The 19,066-nt window shown below is 38.9% G+C and overlaps 1 protein-coding gene across 2 annotated transcripts; it reads left to right on the forward strand.

Annotated features, from left to right (window-relative positions):
• adcy3a (adenylate cyclase 3a) lies at positions 1-19,032 on the forward strand. Of its 2 annotated transcripts, none has more exons than XM_085917736.1 (21): positions 1-791; positions 1,402-2,603; positions 5,528-5,677; positions 6,485-6,615; positions 6,996-7,107; positions 7,349-7,476; positions 7,714-7,872; positions 8,641-8,806; positions 8,921-9,040; positions 9,431-9,573; positions 9,952-10,113; positions 10,329-10,416; positions 11,677-11,793; positions 11,914-12,170; positions 12,315-12,396; positions 12,552-12,710; positions 12,840-12,986; positions 13,340-13,453; positions 13,545-13,668; positions 14,372-14,496; positions 15,591-19,032. In XM_085917736.1, exons 2-21 carry the CDS (start codon positions 1,929-1,931, stop codon positions 15,768-15,770), a joined length of 3,339 nt encoding a protein of 1,112 aa, XP_085773862.1. In that variant the 5' UTR covers positions 1-791; positions 1,402-1,928; the 3' UTR covers positions 15,771-19,032. The 2 variants fall into 2 exon arrangements, with proteins under 2 accessions (XP_085773862.1, XP_085773861.1); XM_085917735.1 differs by having other exon boundaries at positions 2-791; positions 13,542-13,668.
• The last annotated feature ends 34 nt before the right edge of the window (positions 19,033-19,066 follow it).

Genomic DNA, 19,066 nt, shown 5'->3' on the forward strand with positions numbered 1-19,066 from the left:
AATGCAGGGTTATGAGTGCATCATTTATTTGCAAGATGTCAGTTGAAAAACAAACAAATAAAAATAGATACACTACAGTACAGTACTTATTAATTTGTTTAAGGGGGCGGGGATACTGAAAGAGAAAATGTGGAGATTTTTGTGTAAAGTGTGAAAGAAAATGCAAGTACTATAACGGAAGTAGCGTGGCTTTTCCTTCGAAACAAGAGCTAGATGCAACTTTGTTTTAATCATACATTGACAGACATTTGGATAGATGGATGAATTGGCTTACATTAAAATATTGAAAATAATCAGTCCCATGATCACTTTTGAGTATGAATAAATTTGTTGAATGGCTTTTTAATTTGTAATTATGATTGTTATAGTTGTATGTGTTTATTTTATATGTTAGCGTTGTAACTCTACATTAGCTGAGCTTTTTAACATTTTTCACACTTGTATCATTACAATTATGTGACAGAATTATTTTATTTGCTATGTTGCCAATGTCCTAGTTTAGTCAACACACATTTTATTTCAACATAAAAGACCGGAAATTGTGTTCGTGGTGTTTACAGTTCGTGACGAAGCTGTATCTTCTGCGGAAAACACCCAACCAGGGAGAAAGAAAAAAAAAAAAACACGCACAACAAATGAATTCATGCTGAGGCTACTTTTTTCTACTGTACTTATTTATTCTCTGCAGACGGGGACTAAAAAATGTAAAGGCTGTTGTGATTTCTGCCGACGACACCCACGTCTAGATTCAAATAGTAAGGATAGCACCCGAAATCTGGATCTACGTTAAGGTAGGTAAAATGCATCAGTGAAGAATTTCACGACATCTGGGAGAATGGTCACAAAATATCAGCTGTCAATTGAGGTAGGAAATTACAATTACCGCGATAAAATACTAAATCGGGACGCAGAAGGACAAGGTAAACTAAACATAGCCATCTCAGAAATAGTTTATACATTCTTAAACTCCCAAATGCTGCAACATCAGTGGAAAGAGGATTGCCAGACGGCAAAGATAAACACCAGATCTCAGTACGGCCGCTTGGACGCAGATTATTATGGCGATGCTCAATGTTTGTACAACGCAAAAAAAAAAAAAAAAAAGTGGAAGTGCATTTAAGAACTGTCCGTATGGCTCCGCGCAACATGTTGTCATGTCAGTCAGTCAGGTACGTAGGCCCACAGCACAGGGCCTGGACCTTGAATGATGACAAAATGCTTTACGATTCTGTTTTGCCCTCAATACAGATTCTAACATGAACCAAATGTTCACCTTCCATGATATATATCCAGGAACAGTACCTCCAACAATTTGCATACAAGATCATGCATAGTCATTCTGATGATGAGTTTGACTGTTTAATTGTATATCTCCCCTTCATGTCTTCCCATTTCTTTTAGGATATGAAGTGTGACTATGGAAGGCCAACATGCAACATACTGTCTATGCCAGTGGAAGGATGGTGATGGGGGCTCATGGAAACATCTCCCCAGGGGATCTCAACTTCAGTACAGTCACTCAGACTGTGTGCATTATTGTGGAGAGCCACTATGGAAATGAGACTGTGAACCAGTCACATTGCTGATGCTGAGTGAGGGGGGGGGGGAGAAAAGACAATCTCTGGATCATGTTGCTGAAGAGGCGTGCCCAGTTTGTGGATATGACAGAGGACTGAGCCAAACGACAGCATTCGATGGAGTGAGCCCAAATGCAGCAATGTAAGTGTATGCCTTTCTAGTGTCAGTCCGATAAGACAATCAACACACGGAAGGAATTTCGTACACTTCTGGAATCCAAGGGGGATGTAGGGGTCAGCTGGTGAAGCATTCAAGACTTTGACAAAACGCCTACGTGAAGACCATCAGGTCTCAAGTTGGAAAGAAATCAGCAAAAGCAGACAAGGAAGCTCCAACAGTTAACCTTCACCATGCCTCGGAACCGAGCCTTCTCTGAGCCCGAGTACTCTGCTGAGTATTCCGCGGACTGTTCAGTGACTTTGCCCTCCGACCCAGGGCAGGTTGTCGGACGAACACACGAGGTCACGGTGAGGAGCTCGGGATGCTGCCTTTGCCTGCCCCGTTTTATGCTCCTCACCTTTGCACCGGAGTCCCTGGAGAACCTCTACCAGACCTACTTCAGGCGTCAAAGACACGAAACCTTGCTGGTGCTGGTTGTGTTTGCGGCTCTCTTCGACAGCTACGTTATTGTCATGTGTGCGGTGGTCTACACCAGTGACAAACTGGCCTCCGTCCTAGTGGCGTCCATGGGGCTGCTAGCAGACATTGTCCTCTACCTGCTTTGTCGCTTTGGGCTGCTGCCAGATCGCATCTCAAGGCGGGTTGTACCCTATGCCCTGTGGGTGCTGATAGCGGCCCAAATATTCTGCTACCTGGGTTTGAATTATGCCCGCTTTCACCAGGCTAGTGACACAGTGGGCTGGCAGGCTTTCTTCAGCTTCTCCTTTTTCCTGACTCTGCCTTTGAGGTTGACTCCCATCGTGCTCATCACGACGGTCACCTGCGGGGTTCACACCCTCGTTCTGGGCGTCACCATCGCCCAGCAGCAACAGGAGGACATCCAGGGGGCAGCTCTTGGAAGACAGGTGAGACTTGGCAAGGGATGAAAATTGTAAACAACTCAGAGCGCCAGTTTGCTCATTGTTAAAAAAAATATAGCCTCTAGAATTAAAATTAAAGTAAAGACACCTCTCGTAGGAGGCAACAGTTTTTAAGAATTTAAGAAGAAAAAAATACAGACTTTATAGTATTGAACTTTAACATGCTTTAAGAATTATGGCACAAATAGCTGAATTTTGAAAGTGTGTACCAATGAAAAGTAAAATCGGATAATACCACCCTTTTTATCTGTACTTTTAAAGAAGTCTTTGTTCAATAGCGAGCTTCCCGTGACAGGCCTGTTTGTTTTACTGCACAAACTGGTCATAAGAAAATTAAAACCAGTCTGAGCTGATTATACAAATAATGACGCACCAAACAAATGTTGCAGATGTATTTTTAGTCTTGTTTTACTGCTCTTAAGGTTCAACATATACAACCCTTTGAAATACAACTTTGTATAGTAAAGAAACACATTGGATAAAAATGAAATAAGCAACAGAATCACAAGGCTGATGATAAATATGTACTTGCACCCCTACAAATGCTCATTGGCTAATAAGGTGTTTTCCTAAAAGGCACATATTTGGGTTTTTCCTAGGAGGGTCTGATCCATAGGCTGATGTCGATATTAAGCAAAAAAAAAATAGATGACAGATTGATTGGATAATTAATTTTAGAAAATACATATGAATTAATTAACTTTTTTCCAGCTCACCAGTTTTCCGAAACTGAGCCCTGACCAACTGTGACGTCATCTTCAGTGGAGCACAATTGGCAAAATGGCCACCTCCTGAGATTGTTTTCCAAAGCAAAGTTTTGATAAAACTTGTATCCCTTCCTAGTCGGAGATATGATCTAAGCTCAAGTGCGACAATTATATTCTGTTAAAAAAGGTCATGATCAGATTCAGTCTTCTATGTGCTTCATTTTAGATTTAATCTAAAATGGTCTGCTTTGTCATGAAATAAATTTAACAACCAAAAAAATCATAGAGCCCCTTTAGCACATCTAAATTGATTTACAACAGGAAAAAAATAGCTCAAAGATACAATTGGATTTTGAAACTTATTGTATAGCTGTCAAAACTCATACAACCCAGCATGTTATGGTCGGAAATAGTACAAACAAAGACAGCTAAAAATATTACAAATTTTACTCTATTATTATTAGTAGTAGTAGTAGGGAAGTCTGAATTTGGAAATTCCAAATGATAGTTTTGTATGTTGTTTATTGCAGTTTTTAATGTTTGAAAACAACGATAGAAGATTTGCTGTTATAGTCACCAAAGTCATGTCATCACTGAGCATTGGGGTTCCTATTCATTCATTCATATTCATTGTTCTCTCACTGGCACTGCTAAAAGTCAAATAATTTTACTATTAGAAGGCATTTCCCGCCCTTGTTGTTCCCTTATTTTAAGGTTACATCATCAAACGTGTCATTGCTGTGTTTGGGTGGATTTTACCCAACTTTGACATTGTGTTAAGCTGTTCACATGGATGAATGCTTTTTTTTTTTCCTCTCTCTCTCTCAATGTGGTAATGAACAGGTGTTGTGGTGCCCGAGGGATGCAAGGCTGGAGGATAAATCAATTTTATCAATTCATTAATTTGTCAAGACAATTAGTTTTGTGAATTGATTCCTCCACCCCCCATCTGCTTCTTTAGTTATAAGAGCTTCCCTCTAATCTGTACTGCTTGCACTGACAACATGGCTGCAGGCAGAGAGTAGCTCATTCACAAATGTAATCAGTGTTGCCAGTTTAATGATTTGGTCACTATATTTAATGATTTTTCCAACCCCTCTAGCGACTGTTTTTCCAAAAAGCAACTAGCGTGTTTAATTGCTCCTGAGAAACAGACATGGGTCGAGTTATTTTCACATTATTTTGTGCATAACTAGAAAAGAGCCCACTGGAATGTTGGTAAGGATAGAGTGCCCCTTTATATGTTGTAAAAATAGAGATTTATTTTTAATTTGTTCTATAGCTCTTTGACAATGGACATGCAGAATGAACCAGAATGTCTCACTTGTAAAACAGCTCCATTTAGCTAGTGATTTTTTTTTAATTTGTTTTACTAGCCATTATTTCTTTATTTATATCTGGAAAGAAAACAATATTTTTATTATGTCTCTGGAAGTTCAGACAAATTAATGCTAATCATCACCGACTTTCAGGAATGGCATTCCGGTCAGGCCCTGTTTAATAATGAAGATTGTATTCAATTTGTGCATTTGTTACTTGGGCCTTCAGTGGAGAATTACTTAACTTAATCCAATTTTTAATTCCATTACTGTCACATCACAATGATAAAAAAATATATATATGATACAAAAATATTATAGCACACTACTATGTACATGCTGTGGCACAATTTAAAATCAACTTGTGTCAAATAAAAAAATATATCAAAACTTGAAGTTAAAGATTTAAAGTTGAACTGCTATTTTGAGCCTCTAAGAAGGTCTGTGACATTAACGAGGCAGTCCCATTCCTCATATCGTGTAAGTTACAGTGAGAATAAAAAAAAAGTCTACAGTTTATTCTATAAAACCTTTCTCTCCAATCAAATCTGTGTTTAAAGTTACGCCTTGATCCAAGATTCTCCCTTTATATGCGCTTGAGTGATAATCCATTTGGGCTCAGTGCAATGTGCATGTGAGTGGGCAGGTTATGATAAATTTGCCATTTCTTGACATATGATTATTTTACAAGGGAATCTCAAAGCTGCAAGCACAGTGCAGGCCGCAAGTTGAATGATCTGCCGAGGGCTGTATTTAAATATTATTTTAGAATATACCGCTGGCCAATATTAATTTGAAGAATTTCAAGCTGCAGATTTGGCACTCTTATGAAAGGCAGGTTACTGAACACTATTCACAAAACTGTCCCTATTGTTTTTTTCAGCTTCTGGCCAATATTGTGATCTATGTTTGCGCTATCACCGTGGGCGTCATGTCATATTACATGGCAGACCGAAAGCACAGAAAGGCTTTCCTTGAGGCAAGACAATCCCTCGAAGTCAAACTCAACCTGGAGGAGCAAAGCCAACAACAGGTCAGAGGTCAAATAATTCAAGATGGCTTTGTCTAAATATTTTATGATGTTAAAAATTGTACATTTTGAAGATAAAGATTCAAAAGGCATTTCTAGCCTTCTTCTTTATGTTGTTGTTGTTGCTTGACTTGATTTGTAAGACTTTAGGATGTTTAGCATTGTCAGTATTTATCTTTAATTGATCACAAACAGTAAAAAAAACAACAACTAGGGCTTACTTTGGTTAATTGCTCAAAGAATGTGCTGGCGAACCAACATCCTCAAAATCAGTTGGATGCGTCAGACTTTGCTATCTCCGTCAGAATAATTTACCATTCCTGAAAAAAATTGCCATCCAATTTGACGACTTAATTACAGTTCATCATCTTCAGAATGAGACGCTGAGGCTGCTGGCAGATGAGAGCCACCAACCAATCAAGGAGTGGAGTCTGTTGTATTGTCTGTTACCATGACAATTAGCCTCCTTGGATGCTATATATGTAATCATGCAGCCAACCTGATCAGTTAATTGTTTCTGAGCTGCTCCACTGTGAATTTTTGATTCCTATTCAAAGCGCCCCCACATAACCCTCCATGTCCCTCCCTCCTTCAATTTTTGCGTATGCATGCTCAATTGTGCATTAACACGTGTAACATAATGGCATGAGATGTGCTAAAAAGGTTCCAGGACTCATCACCAAAAATACTGTTTCGAATCCAAAGGTTTTCAGCCAGTATGTCTATAAAAATATCCCAAAATTGATGCTGCCTGCTGCCCCTTCATGACCTTTCTTTTTTTTTTTTTTTTTTTTTTTTTTTCTTTAATAGGAACGCCTGCTACTGTCCATCCTTCCGAAACACATAGCCGATGAGATGCTGCAAGACATGAAAAAGGAGCCCAGTCAGAAAGAGATGCAACAGTTTAACACTATGTACATGTACAGACATGAAAATGTCAGGTAATGTCAAATGGAACCTTAAAATGTCAGCCATTGAATCCATGAATCTAAAAACCAGGCTTTAGTTGTAAAATGACTCTTGTGGAATTCTCAAAACATGTCAACAAATGATAAGACTAATTCTACTATTTCAAATACTGGTCTTTTCAAATGTGAAAAATAAATTAACTTAAAAATAATTTACCAAATGACTCATGGTAGCAGAACACCATCATGATAGCGAAACCAACAAAACAATTTGTGAATTTCACCGACCCTGCTTCAAACGGCAGGTTTTCAATTTTATCAACTACTGCACGGTACACTGACGTCTACAGTTTTTCATCACATTTCAAGTGAATGTGTAACTAACTGCTTTGTTTTGATCTCTTGTTGCACAGTATTTTGTTTGCAGACATTGTGGGTTTTACCCAGCTGTCATCATCATGCAGCGCTCAGGAGCTGGTCAAGCTGCTCAATGAACTCTTTGCTCGATTTGACAAACTAGCTGCAGTGAGTAAATCCCGCTTGTACACATCCACTCGCATTCTTTTTGATCATAGTTTTAGAATTCATACAAAATCCCCGGGTTTCTGTAAGGTGTATTTTAACCGAGTGTTTGCTCTCAGTAAAAGTAATCAGAGTAAAACTGAATAGTTAGCAAACATTCATTTACATTTTTAAAACTTTGATAAAAGTAATCATGAGGCTAATATCATGCAACATCATCAAGTGACCCCAAATACCTTTTCAGAAATATCACCAGCTGAGGATCAAAATCCTAGGGGACTGTTACTACTGTATTTGTGGGCTGCCAGACTACAGGGAGGACCATGCTGCCTGCTCCATCATGATGGGCCTCGCCATGGTTGAGGCCATCTCGTGAGTATACAGTAGAGCTGTAGTTCAAGTTGCCAGAAGTCATTCACTGATTACATGGTGGTCTGTCACATGCTCAGTGGGAAATTGATTGCTCCAACAGACTAATATAGATTTTTGTGTAGCCATGAAAGAAAGTGCATTAGCGTGCAAGAGGGAGAGAGACAAATGATTTGTTTTTATTGTTGCTCCGTCGACCTTGCATTGATTTAATTCAGTGTATGTGTGCACAAACACTAGGTATGTGCGTGAGAAAACCCAAACTGATGTCGACATGCGCGTCGGAGTGCACAGCGGGACAGTCTTGGGAGGTGTGCTTGGTCAGAAACGTTGGCAATACGACGTGTGGTCCACTGATGTCACTGTAGCCAACAAGATGGAGGCTGGAGGGATTCCAGGGTAAGAACACACTGTAGTTGCCTTTCAAAATCGAGAATGGCACTCAGAGGATCACAGGCAAGGCCGTAATCTGCACCATTTAGATCAATAAATAATAGTCAAATAGCTTCCACTAACCAGGATTTTTAATTTGGAAATGCATTAGCAGTTTCTGTTTTTAGCCATCCACTGCATAAAAAAATAAATTAAAAAAATAACTAGATTACTGACTCTGTTCAAATAAAATTTTGGTCATAAGCAGATTCAATAGGGTTATAGCTTTCATAATGATGTTTTTTTTTGGGGGGGGTATTGTGAATTGGGTTCTCAAGGATGTACGTTTAAGACACTCGCAGTGGGAGGACCTTAAGTGATTGCAATTGGAATACTTCTCTGTGTCAAGTCTTCATGTTTTAATTGTTCTTCTGGTAAACGTGCTGGATTAGCCGCGCCCAAGTTCTCTAAAAAGTATGAGTCATGTCTAGCCACTAAAAACCTGACTGGTGGCTTGTTATTATTCAGGAGTGTATGCATGATAAACAGTAGTGATGAGGCGTCGTCTGTCGTCCCGTCACGTTGGCAAACTGTATTGACACTGGTACCCGCTGGACTTTAAAAATACTACAGGCATCGTAGTTGACTCGTGTTGGCTCGACCCATCAGTAATAAAGAGTACTCTACTTTTCACAATGGTTCATCAGCACAGCAGTCAACTCTAAAAGCAGGCCTTCTAATAAACCCCTTACCCTATCCCTTTCAAATAACATCCTGTTTTTTGGTGTGGTCTAGTCGCGTCCACATCTCACAAACCACCATGGAGTGTCTTCATGGTGAGTTTGAAGTTGAACCAGGGAATGGAGGTGAGCGCTGTGACTACCTGAGGGAGAGAGGACTTGAGACCTACCTAGTCGTCGTTAACAAAGGACCTGGGGGAAAAAACGGCATCAACAGTGTAGTGAGTAGGAACACACACAGTATTGACTCATATTCAGGAGAACCCCACTCCAAAACAATGACAAGAATTGGTGAGGCCAATTCCAAATTTTCATTGTTGACTGTTTCCCATTAGAAATTATCTGTAACTTCGTCCAATGGAAACTCCCCTCTGCTGATCAACACCACAGAGTGTAATGGCAGTGTGAATACAGCCTGCTCCACACCAGAGGAACCTGAAGAACTTGACACAAGGGTAAACATTCGTAATCACTCAGATCAGACTACAGTACAGATGTTTAAAAAACTGTTTTTTGTTTTGTTTTAAAAACAAAACTATATTAGTCCTCAGCTGGGAGTCCCATACTTTTGTATGTATATTTTATAAGATGCCACAACTGTTGAATAACAGGCTTCAATGAAAAAAAAAAAGAGAGACTAAAATGTGGAACAAAAATGTTATTGTTTTTATTTAAAAAAAAAGAAAAAGAAAAACATGTACTATCAGTATGTATATCATGGAGCCAATGTCATTATGCATAATACATTCCATTAATTTTTGTCGTGAACTTCCAGTGTGTTTCTTTCTCCTTGAGAAAGACGAATGAAATGACATTGATAATGATGGCGATTTGTGGAACTGCAGGTGGTAAACCCCTCTTTCCCAAATCCTCGCCGAAGGCTACGGCTGCGAGACCTGGCTGAAAGGGTGATTGATGCCCAAGAGAATGAACAGGAGCTCAACAAACTGCTGAATGAGGCTCTATTGGAGCGAGAAACTGTCCAAGCGTGAGTTGAATTTTTTTCTTTCATATTTTAAAGGTTATCTCTGTTAGCTTGTACAGAGAGCCTAGACAGGAATACAGAGTACAATAATAAATAAAGGTTTTACTAATTAGAACAAATAAACGGAATGTTTCACGTAAAAAAGTCACATTTCTAATTGTCAAATTATAGCCCATTCATATATTTATTTTAACTGGTTCTGATGATTTTTGCTCCTGAATCACAGTGTTGGCACAAAAAATCTGATGTGCTAGAGACAAAAAAAAAAACGGGCAGATTCAGGATCAGCGCAAAATAGAAATCACCTGCAAGTCCATGTTATGTATTCAATACTGTGATGCACTATGAAATGCTTGGTATGAGGTTCTCTTGTCTCGTCAGTTCGAAGGGAAAGCAAACAAACCGTCTCTCTCTGAGGTTTGTTGACCCCGACTTGGAGACTCGCTACTCGGTGGAGAAGGAGAAGCAGAGTGGAGCTGCCTTCTGCTGCTCCTGCGTGGTGCTGCTCTTCACTGCTGCCACGGAGGCCCTGATAGATCCCAGGTTAGTTGTTCAGGCCCGTGGCATTGATCCTCAAATATATTCATTTAATTGAGCAAAAGGCGCTGGATAGAAAGAAACATGCTTTTGCCAATTACAACTGCAAATAGTACTGTTTGGGGGTTTCACTATTTGAGTCGAACTTTTAATTTGCTAGATATTCCATTATGTTCTTGCTTGTTGACTCTTCCCTAATGAGATTTTGATCTTTCTAACAGATTGATTACAAACTACATCACATTTGCAGTGGGGGAAGTCCTGCTCCTAATCCTGACAATCTGTTCATTGGCTGCCATCTTCCCCAGGGTGTGTTTAAACACATTTACGCTTTTATTTGAGGATGATTTTGACAAGTTTTTAAGACCTCTACCCATTGCCTGAGCTACCTTAACATGTACTTCGTGTACTTGCTAAGCCAGCTAAATGTAATACAGCCCATTGAAGTCGGGATTTATTCACCTTATTTTCTTTGTATATGCAACATGCACCTAAGCAAAGAAAATAGAATTATGTTTGACCTCTCATGATAAGAGACAGTAAAGTATGGTCTTTTCAGGTTACGGATAGCCGATATACCCATCGATTGTTGGAAAATTGCGCTTCAAGCGCAGATCAATTCCTCCGCAAAGGTTTTTAGGAAAACAGCCAAGACAAATGGGCCTGTTGACAGACAGATGATATATTTTGTCCCACAGTAAGATTTGGGTCTGGATCACATTTGATGGACCTCAGCAAAGTGTTCTCAATGGTAATAATAGGTCTCCTGCTTGTTCACGTTAGTTATGGTCTGCAGTACTTTAGAGTTTGTTCAATCAATCAACGATTTGGCTTTTTGTCACAATGGTAAATATTTCATAAAGTTGCTGCGTTTATTAAATGTTTGCTGAAAGGAAAGCTTCCATATGGTAGCACACTCATTCAAGATGTCTGTGTTATTTGCCACAACTTTTGATTCAGACCTCTACTCCATGGAAATTCAAATGCATTCGCTCTAGCAGAATTGATTGCCTGAGCCCTCAGGCATTTCACAGCAGTCACTAAATGACTGTGCTGAGTTGAGTATACAGATGAGTCACTGTTAATAGTGTTCCAAGTTCTTCTGTCAAGATCAAGATTACATCAAATGGAAACAGAAATAGAATTTCCTACACCTGCCACACTTAACAATTGATTTATGAGGGTATTTTGGAGTGATGTACTGAAATGAAAACCAAAAAACCAAAACAGAGAAATAAATTAGAATACCTGAAAAACATTTCAAAAAGGAAAAGGGAAAAAAAATGCTTTCGTGACCCAAGGTTGCCACGGAGGCTGTCCTCTGTGACTAAGCATCCTTTCCGACCCGGACCAATAGCTGACTGACGCATCTGCAGATAATTTCGGTGTCTAGGTGACAAAAGTCTTCGGAACAAAAACTGAAAATGTACTCTTAAGCCATTTGAACAGAACATTTTCAATGAAAGAATTTTTGGTACAGCCCTGATGTTTCTGTACGGCTTATTTGCACAAGAGTTTTCATCAGTTTCATAAAATAACATTGTTTTATTTTTATTTCCTTTTTTAAAGGTTTTTCCTAAGAAGCTTGTTGCTTTTTCAACTTGGATTGACCACACCCGCTGGGCTCGTAACACCTGGGCCATGGCAGCTATCTTCATACTTACAATGGCTGACATTGTTGATATGGTGAGATTTGTATACAGTTTGTCCCATCAAAAAGCGATATCATTGTGGAGCGCTGCATTATATCATAACCCTGAAGTGAATAATTCCTGAGCTCATTACTCATTTCTGTCCCTCTTCCAGCTAAGCTGCTTGCCTCAAGGTCCTATTTCAGTCAGCACCTCAATTGCGTCCCATTCTGAAGGTTGTTTGAACAACCCCAAGTATTATAGCTACATTGCTGTACTGGCGCTTATGGCTACCACCATGTTGGTTCAAGTTAGTCACATGGTCAAGCTCACACTGATGCTGCTCATCACAGTGGCGACTGGTGTTGTCAATATATACAGCTGGAGAAACATCTTTGACCGCTATGACATGGCGCGCTTTCAGGATTACAGGTGAAGGGGAAATTAAAAAAAATCATGCATATATTTTAGTAGATTTTGCTTTCTTTGTCCATCAAAGTCGCTGCTAAACACGCTCACACATTTTATAATAGATTTTGTAAGTTTGATTATTTTAACTAATGTTTTTCTCCTCAGGTCCTATTTAGTGCCATCCAAGTTGACAATGACAATTATGATCTTCACTATGATGGTCAGCTTTTATTATTTCTCCCGACATGTAAGTTGACATTATTCACAGTATGCACAGTATGGCACATGATATATTGCATTTTCTCAAAATGTCTGTCAGTCATATCGATGTATTGCATGTTCTTTTATGCATATGACTGTTTCCTTGTGAAATCATTAAAAATAAATCTAATGCGATATAAGGTGGAGAAGCTTGCTCGGACCCTATTCCTGTGGAAGCTTGAGGTTCATGAGCAGAAAGAGAAGGTATATGAGATGAGACGATGGAATGAAGCATTAGTGACCAACATGCTTCCTGAACATGTTGCTCGGCACTTTCTGGGCTCTAAGAAAAGAGATGAGGTAAAGTTCTTACATTGACACAATGCTGGTCTGTTATTCCACTTCATCCTTCATTCTGCCAGAATACATGCGTCCTGCATATGAGAAATGTCAAAAATTAAAATCTTGTGTTAACTTGATGTGTTTTAGGAGTTGTACAGTCAATCGTACGATGAAATTGGAGTCATGTTTGCATCCATCCCAAACTTCTCCGACTTCTACACAGAGGAGAGCATCAATAATGGAGGCATCGAATGCTTACGCTTCCTCAACGAGATCATCTCAGACTTTGACAGTGTAAGTCGGTCCTCATTTCACTGACGACTGACAGAAACACGCCTAGCCTGTCTCCTGGTTGTTTGTTATGCTACGCACATATCCAGCTATGCCTAAAATTAACCTTTCACATATTCTTGCCTCATCTCTTTATTGTCCACAAAAAAATGACCCTCGTGATATAATGTAATAAGAAGTTGACAAATTGTGAATGACGCTTTCATGACTGGTTATGGGACTGCAAAAAGGAAAATAAACGATTCTTGCCTCAGGTCATGGTCAGTTGAATTAGGGTATCTGCTATTATTGGTTTGGTTAGAAGTAAAATAGCTGTGTCGGATGGAGCTCATCGTTTTGATTTGTACCCATTACAGTTGTTGGACGAGCCTCAGTTTCGCTGCATCACAAAAATCAAGACCATCGGAAGCACCTACATGGCCGCATCAGGTGTTACTCCTGATGTCAACAATGGGTACAACTGTATGAAGGTCAGAACGGTCACTTCACTTTGGTGGTTTTTGGTTCATGTAAGTGATCACCAAAATTTTTTATACCTAACTGAACTTTGTTCGGCAGAAGGAGGAACAGTCTGACAGAGAGCGCTGGCAGCATCTGGCAGACCTGGCAGACTTTGCCCTAGCCATGAAGGTTACGCTTATGAACATAAACTACCAGTCATTCAATAACTTCATGCTACGAATCGGTACGTCTTTTTGATTTAGCTGCTTTCGTATGCAATTTGTATTTTTAATATACAGTGGATCCTCCAATACTTGCGGTTCAGCACCCGTGAATTTAAATATTCCCTACACCCCACCTCCCATTTTTCATGGAAAATCGATCATGACTGTTTTGCAAAGTTTGTTGAGGATTTTTTTTCTCTGCATTTTAGGTGGGTTTCAATTTTCAAATTTCAATTCAATGTGTGGTATTTGCGGGCCACCCGGGTGCCTATCCCCTTTGAGAAGTGGGAGTCCACTGTTATAAGTAAAGTATTTATCAAAGAAAGATTGCCATCATGTGTCCCAATTTGGCATAGGCACATGCAGAACTGTATAATTATTTTTAAAAAATTAACCTGCTTTCTGGGTTTGGTTGTATAACGTACATAGCTGAGCTTGACTTGACTACTTCAAAATATATTACCAGATCTCTGAAGTCTTCTGATTAAGTAGTGCCGTGTGCAAAAAAGGGTTGGCTGTTTGATGACCCATATACGTACAAAGACAGCACATAAGTTCATTTTACGACCATATCTGAATAGAAAAATGAAATCCAGTTGTAGGAAGAAACAAAAAAAAAAGGAAAGTATAGATCAAAGTATGATTCTGAATCTACTCATTTCTAAGTGGCATTACCTAATTACTTATGCTTCTTTATATTTATCAATGCTCTATCTCCATTAGGTCTGAATAAGGGAGGAGTTTTAGCAGGTGTTATTGGCGCACGCAAACCTCACTATGACATCTGGGGAAACACAGTGAATGTTGCCAGTCGTATGGAGTCCACAGGGGTGATGGGAAACATTCAGGTAAAGCAACAGTTTTTGCCTCTTTGTCAAATTCACGTATTCCTAAATTTGACTTTACAAAACATGTTTGCCACCTATCTTTTAGGAAAAGCTCTTCTTTTCCTTCCCTATTCTTAAAGCATCGTTTAAATCAGGATTTTTTTATTTGTTATATTGTGATCAAGTTCTCCTACTATTTAAGGAGGCATTTATTTGGGAATCCATATTCCATTTTAAATCAGAATACTGAAAGTATCTCCTTTCCCAATTTCACTTTTTCTCCATTTGCATGTTACACTTTTTAATTACAAAAGCTTGAATTTTACATACAGTAGCGGTGGCACCTTTCAAGGGACTCAAGTGTGCTTAAATTCCCTGGGGTAGACAAAAGGGAATGGCACGGTTCCTACCCAAATGTGGAAAGTATGGAATTCATTTGTCTGAGAATGTATAAAAATGGAAATTATTGTATGGAAGAATAGTTGCTTCCAACACTGTGACAACGTCTCAATTTGAACTTTGCCAAAATGTGCCTCATCTGGTCTAATGCAGCCAACCTTAAAATCTGGCTTGAGGTAAGAGTGCGTTTAATAACATCCTTGCAGTTAAGTAGCAGAATCATTTTTGCAAAAAAATATGTAGCAATGTACATTTAGGTCCTTGAGGTAAACTTGCTCCAGAACAGTGCTGTGGACCCCCGGACCATGGCAAATGTCCTCATACAATATTCCAGCCAAGTTAAGAAAGGACTGACTTAAGAAGTCTGAGTGGCCTTAAGTGCCCTTGTCCCAGCCAGAGATCAGACTTGATGGAACAATTCCGGAGGGATGTGAAAGTGGCTGTGATCCAACTTCCTCATCCAGTCTGATACAGATTGACAAGGGCCCGCAAAGGCACATGGAAGAAACTACTCAGGAAAAGTCATGCTAGGCGTGTAACACCATTGTAAAAAAAGACCTGAGGCTGGAATTGAATATTTTAGAAAGAAAATCACATGATTATTATGATGGCAAATATGAATAAATGTAAGAAATATATTGGATGAGATTTGCAAATAGCACACAGCGCTGTTGCTAAATCTGCATAACGGTAAATTCTTGTGTGTTTCTCTTTAGGTGGTGGAGGATTGCTACAAGATTCTCAAAGAGTATGGCTTCCGCTTTGTGAGGAGGGGTCCTATATTTGTGAAAGGAAAGGGAGAGCTGCTCACTTATTTCCTCAAGGGACGAGACAAACAAGGTTCCTTTCTAAATGGTTCTTCTGTCACTCTTCCACATCAAGTTGTGGACAGTTAAACCCAAAAGGTGAAAATAATAGCAAACGTACGTGGTCAATTCAGAGAGGTTTTGCAAAGAACTTTTGAATGCAAAGTCATTTTGCCTTGAAACCATGAAATACCCTCATAACCCTTGACACTGCCTACAAACAAGTCTGTGTGGAATCACATCTTTGCGCAGACTCTGCTGTAGGACAAGGTTGACAGCTCCAATTAAATACTGCGGACATGCTTAAGCAGACATCTGTGTCGACAAGCCGCTCATTACTGAAGATGTCTTCACTTCTATGGGAACCAATTCCCTCTTTTAATGCCACTAAAGAATGTACTTGTAATTCAGTGCCATAGTCAACTAGAATCGTTTGTCATAGGAGAAGATACTGCTCGATCGGAATTGCGGATTTCCCTACAGTATGGATGTCTACATAATAGTGAATTATGTACTAGCAGTATAAATATTTGGCACCTCATTCAAGGGACTGCATAATTAAGGTTATGATGGTGGAATATGAAGACAGAAATGAATGGAAGAAATGTGTGATTTTGGAAAACAAACAAACCGCAGACTGGAATCACACTGTGACTTTATTGTGTTATGCGCCTTTAAACATTACAATCCCCCCCCCCCTCCCAAATTTGACCCGAAGCGAGCTGTCCTGTTGAGCCGGGGGGTGTTGGTTGGTGTGTATGATAGTGTTTGTCTGCGTTGCTCAATTTATTGCTTCCTCACGCTGCTCCTGGTGGGGGAATAGGTTAGTTCAATCAGTACTGTCCTCTTCTCTCCTGTCTGTTCATGGATCTCTAAAGCACACTTACACTGCTGGCCTGGGCCATCGACATGAAAAAAAAGGTACAACTGCTTGTTTTTGGACTGGGATACGAGTGAAGCCACAGAGCAGCTACTGTTTGTTTTACTCAATGTTGGTAGATAGATAGAAGTGCCTATCACAGATGTGATCACCAAAATTTTAGATGAAGGATTCCAGTATCTCAAGTCAGCTATTCTTGTCCATTGGCTGTGTTTTTAAAAGATAACTGCAGTTTATTTATTATGACAGCCTTGATCTTTATTGTTCAAGACGTTTGATGATATTTTATACAGTGAGCTTGGTAAATCCGGAAGCATCAAAAGTAGACTAGACTAACCCGCGAAAGAAAGTTTGAGCTAAAAATAAAATCAAACTACAATAGTTATAGTATTATTATAAATGATAATTGTTCTTATTTTGAGAAACACTACTCCCATGCGAATACAACTTACAGCTCAGACCTTTGATGATTAGTTTGACCTTTTGCTTATATCAGGGGCCTTACTCTAAAAAGGTCCAATTCAGGAAAATGTATTCTGTAATGTTGGTTTTCCACACAGAACTGGAAAGACAATTTTAATTCTTCTCAAATAAGTCTTACATATTGCTTACATATTGCCTAAAGTGCCTAAAATCGAAGAAATTAAAACAAATAATAATAGTAGCCCCTGAGAGTATTTGTCAAAATTTGACTTCATATAGAAAGACTACCAGGTCCAGATTGGGGCTGCAGTCTGCTATTGATCACCTTTGCTTTAGGTAATCAAACTTTTTTTTTCTGTTTGTGAGTAACATCCCTGTCAATTTGGAGCTCGAAAAAAAAAGAACAGCGTTGCAGTAATAAACTGTATTTCCTTTAACACCATGGCAAGGAAATGGACAAGAATTTCAGGAAAGACAAAAGTCAACTGAATGCGTTTCCACTCTTTCCACCTGATTTTATTTTGAGATCTGAATGTGGATCTGAGATTGCTGGCATTGTGCTTACACCCAAATAAATATCAGGTGGAAATGGGATCGCATCAATTTTAAATCGGTGGCTACCCTCTGTTCCCTTCTGGTTTTGACCAGTCACATGAATGACTTCAGCACTTCAAACCTTCAAACAAACAAACAAACGAACGAACCAGTGTTGGAAAGTGATGGGATTATAGGTAGGGGTACAATGTTGAGGTACCTGCACTTTACTTGTGTATTTAAATTCATTTGTGCCATTCGATACTCTACATAAATTTGACAGCTTTAGTTACTTCTCAGGTCCAAATTGTACACAAAAACATGAATAACCTATTTTTGTTTCAATGTTCTTCATTATGACTTCTTTAAAAGAATATGTATAGTTTCTGTCGTTTCATTTATTAAGATGTCCTGTAATAATGACATTCTCACCTCTTCTAACAAGTTTTATTTCATGATTAGGAATTTCACACTAAAATCTGACAACCACTAAAGTAAACAAACGGGTTTCATGCACAATTCTTAGAATACTTTAAATGATCTCTTTGCCTGAAGGAGTCTTTGAGGGAAGATTCCATAAAATCAGTACTTGTGGTATTCAAACCACCTGTCCTGTACTGCTGTTTATACGCAAGCAAATACTTACCAAAAATAACATCATGGAATTTGTTCAGAACCATTTAATTTCAGTTAGTCCATTTCTGGTCAAATTTGCAGGAAAATAAGAACATTTCAGCGAATTTAAGAAAGTACAGATAATTGCATAAGGTGTTTGCAGAGATGACAACATCCTTCTTCAGAATGTTGCCAATTTAGATGTACAAGTTGGCAGCCGGGGCTCAAAGGACTATTAGTAAGCGTTACGTCAGATTTGAGTCAGTGTGTTTAGGAAGCCTCTCTTGTAGACTGGGATCAAAGTGCAATAGTTTCTTCTGCTAACTCTTTGAAATAAATGTTAAGATATTCCTTCCACTTTAATTCAGATATTTATAATAAAAACTGTTCTCCATTTTAAAAAGATAATGTTGTACATAAGAGTCAAAGCAGTATTTATGGGTCAAATGAATTTATTACAAACAAACGGGCCTTTTTTTAGCACCCTGTGAAAGTGCCAATTATCTTGAAATGACTGGATTTTAAAGCCAAGACATGGATTTGGAATTGTTTCCTTATTTGTATTTTCAAAGAATCCAGGGAGCAAGATAGCACTTTAAGTGACGTGTAGATTCCAAATATGACATTGCTACTTGTACAACTCCAGCAAATAGCACGGTTAGCATCAAAAGACCATATATCCTGTAGATTTCCCCAAGTGGTCCGAGTTACCCTCGATGCCCCAATTTTCTCAGATTGATTTTTGACTTGACGGTGATGAGCCAATTGCTGTTCCCTAGTTTGAATTATATTGTAGACATCTACTGTATCACTGATGACCATTTGATCCCTAGAATGCTTTTTCAGTCGATGTTTCCTTATCGATTTCAGTTGTCATAATAAAGTGAGTTATTTTTTTTTCTAAATGCAAGACTGTCATTCTTATATCCATCGT

The sequence above is a fragment of the Syngnathus leptorhynchus genome, chromosome 8 (genome assembly GCF_054491065.1).
Source record: "Syngnathus leptorhynchus isolate UIUO chromosome 8, UIUO_Slep, whole genome shotgun sequence".
NCBI lineage: Eukaryota > Metazoa > Chordata > Actinopteri > Syngnathiformes > Syngnathidae > Syngnathus > Syngnathus leptorhynchus.

Coding starts and splice junctions, on each gene's coding strand:
- adcy3a (XM_085917735.1), top strand. CDS start 1,929: ATGCCTCGGAACCGAGCCTTCTCTGAGCCCGAGTACTCTGCTGAGTAT. Junction 5,678..6,484: donor AGGAGCAAAGCCAACAACAG/GTCAGAGGTCAA, acceptor TTTCTTTAATAG/GAACGCCTGCTACTGTCCAT. Junction 12,397..12,551: donor TTTATTATTTCTCCCGACAT/GTAAGTTGACAT, acceptor ATGCGATATAAG/GTGGAGAAGCTTGCTCGGAC.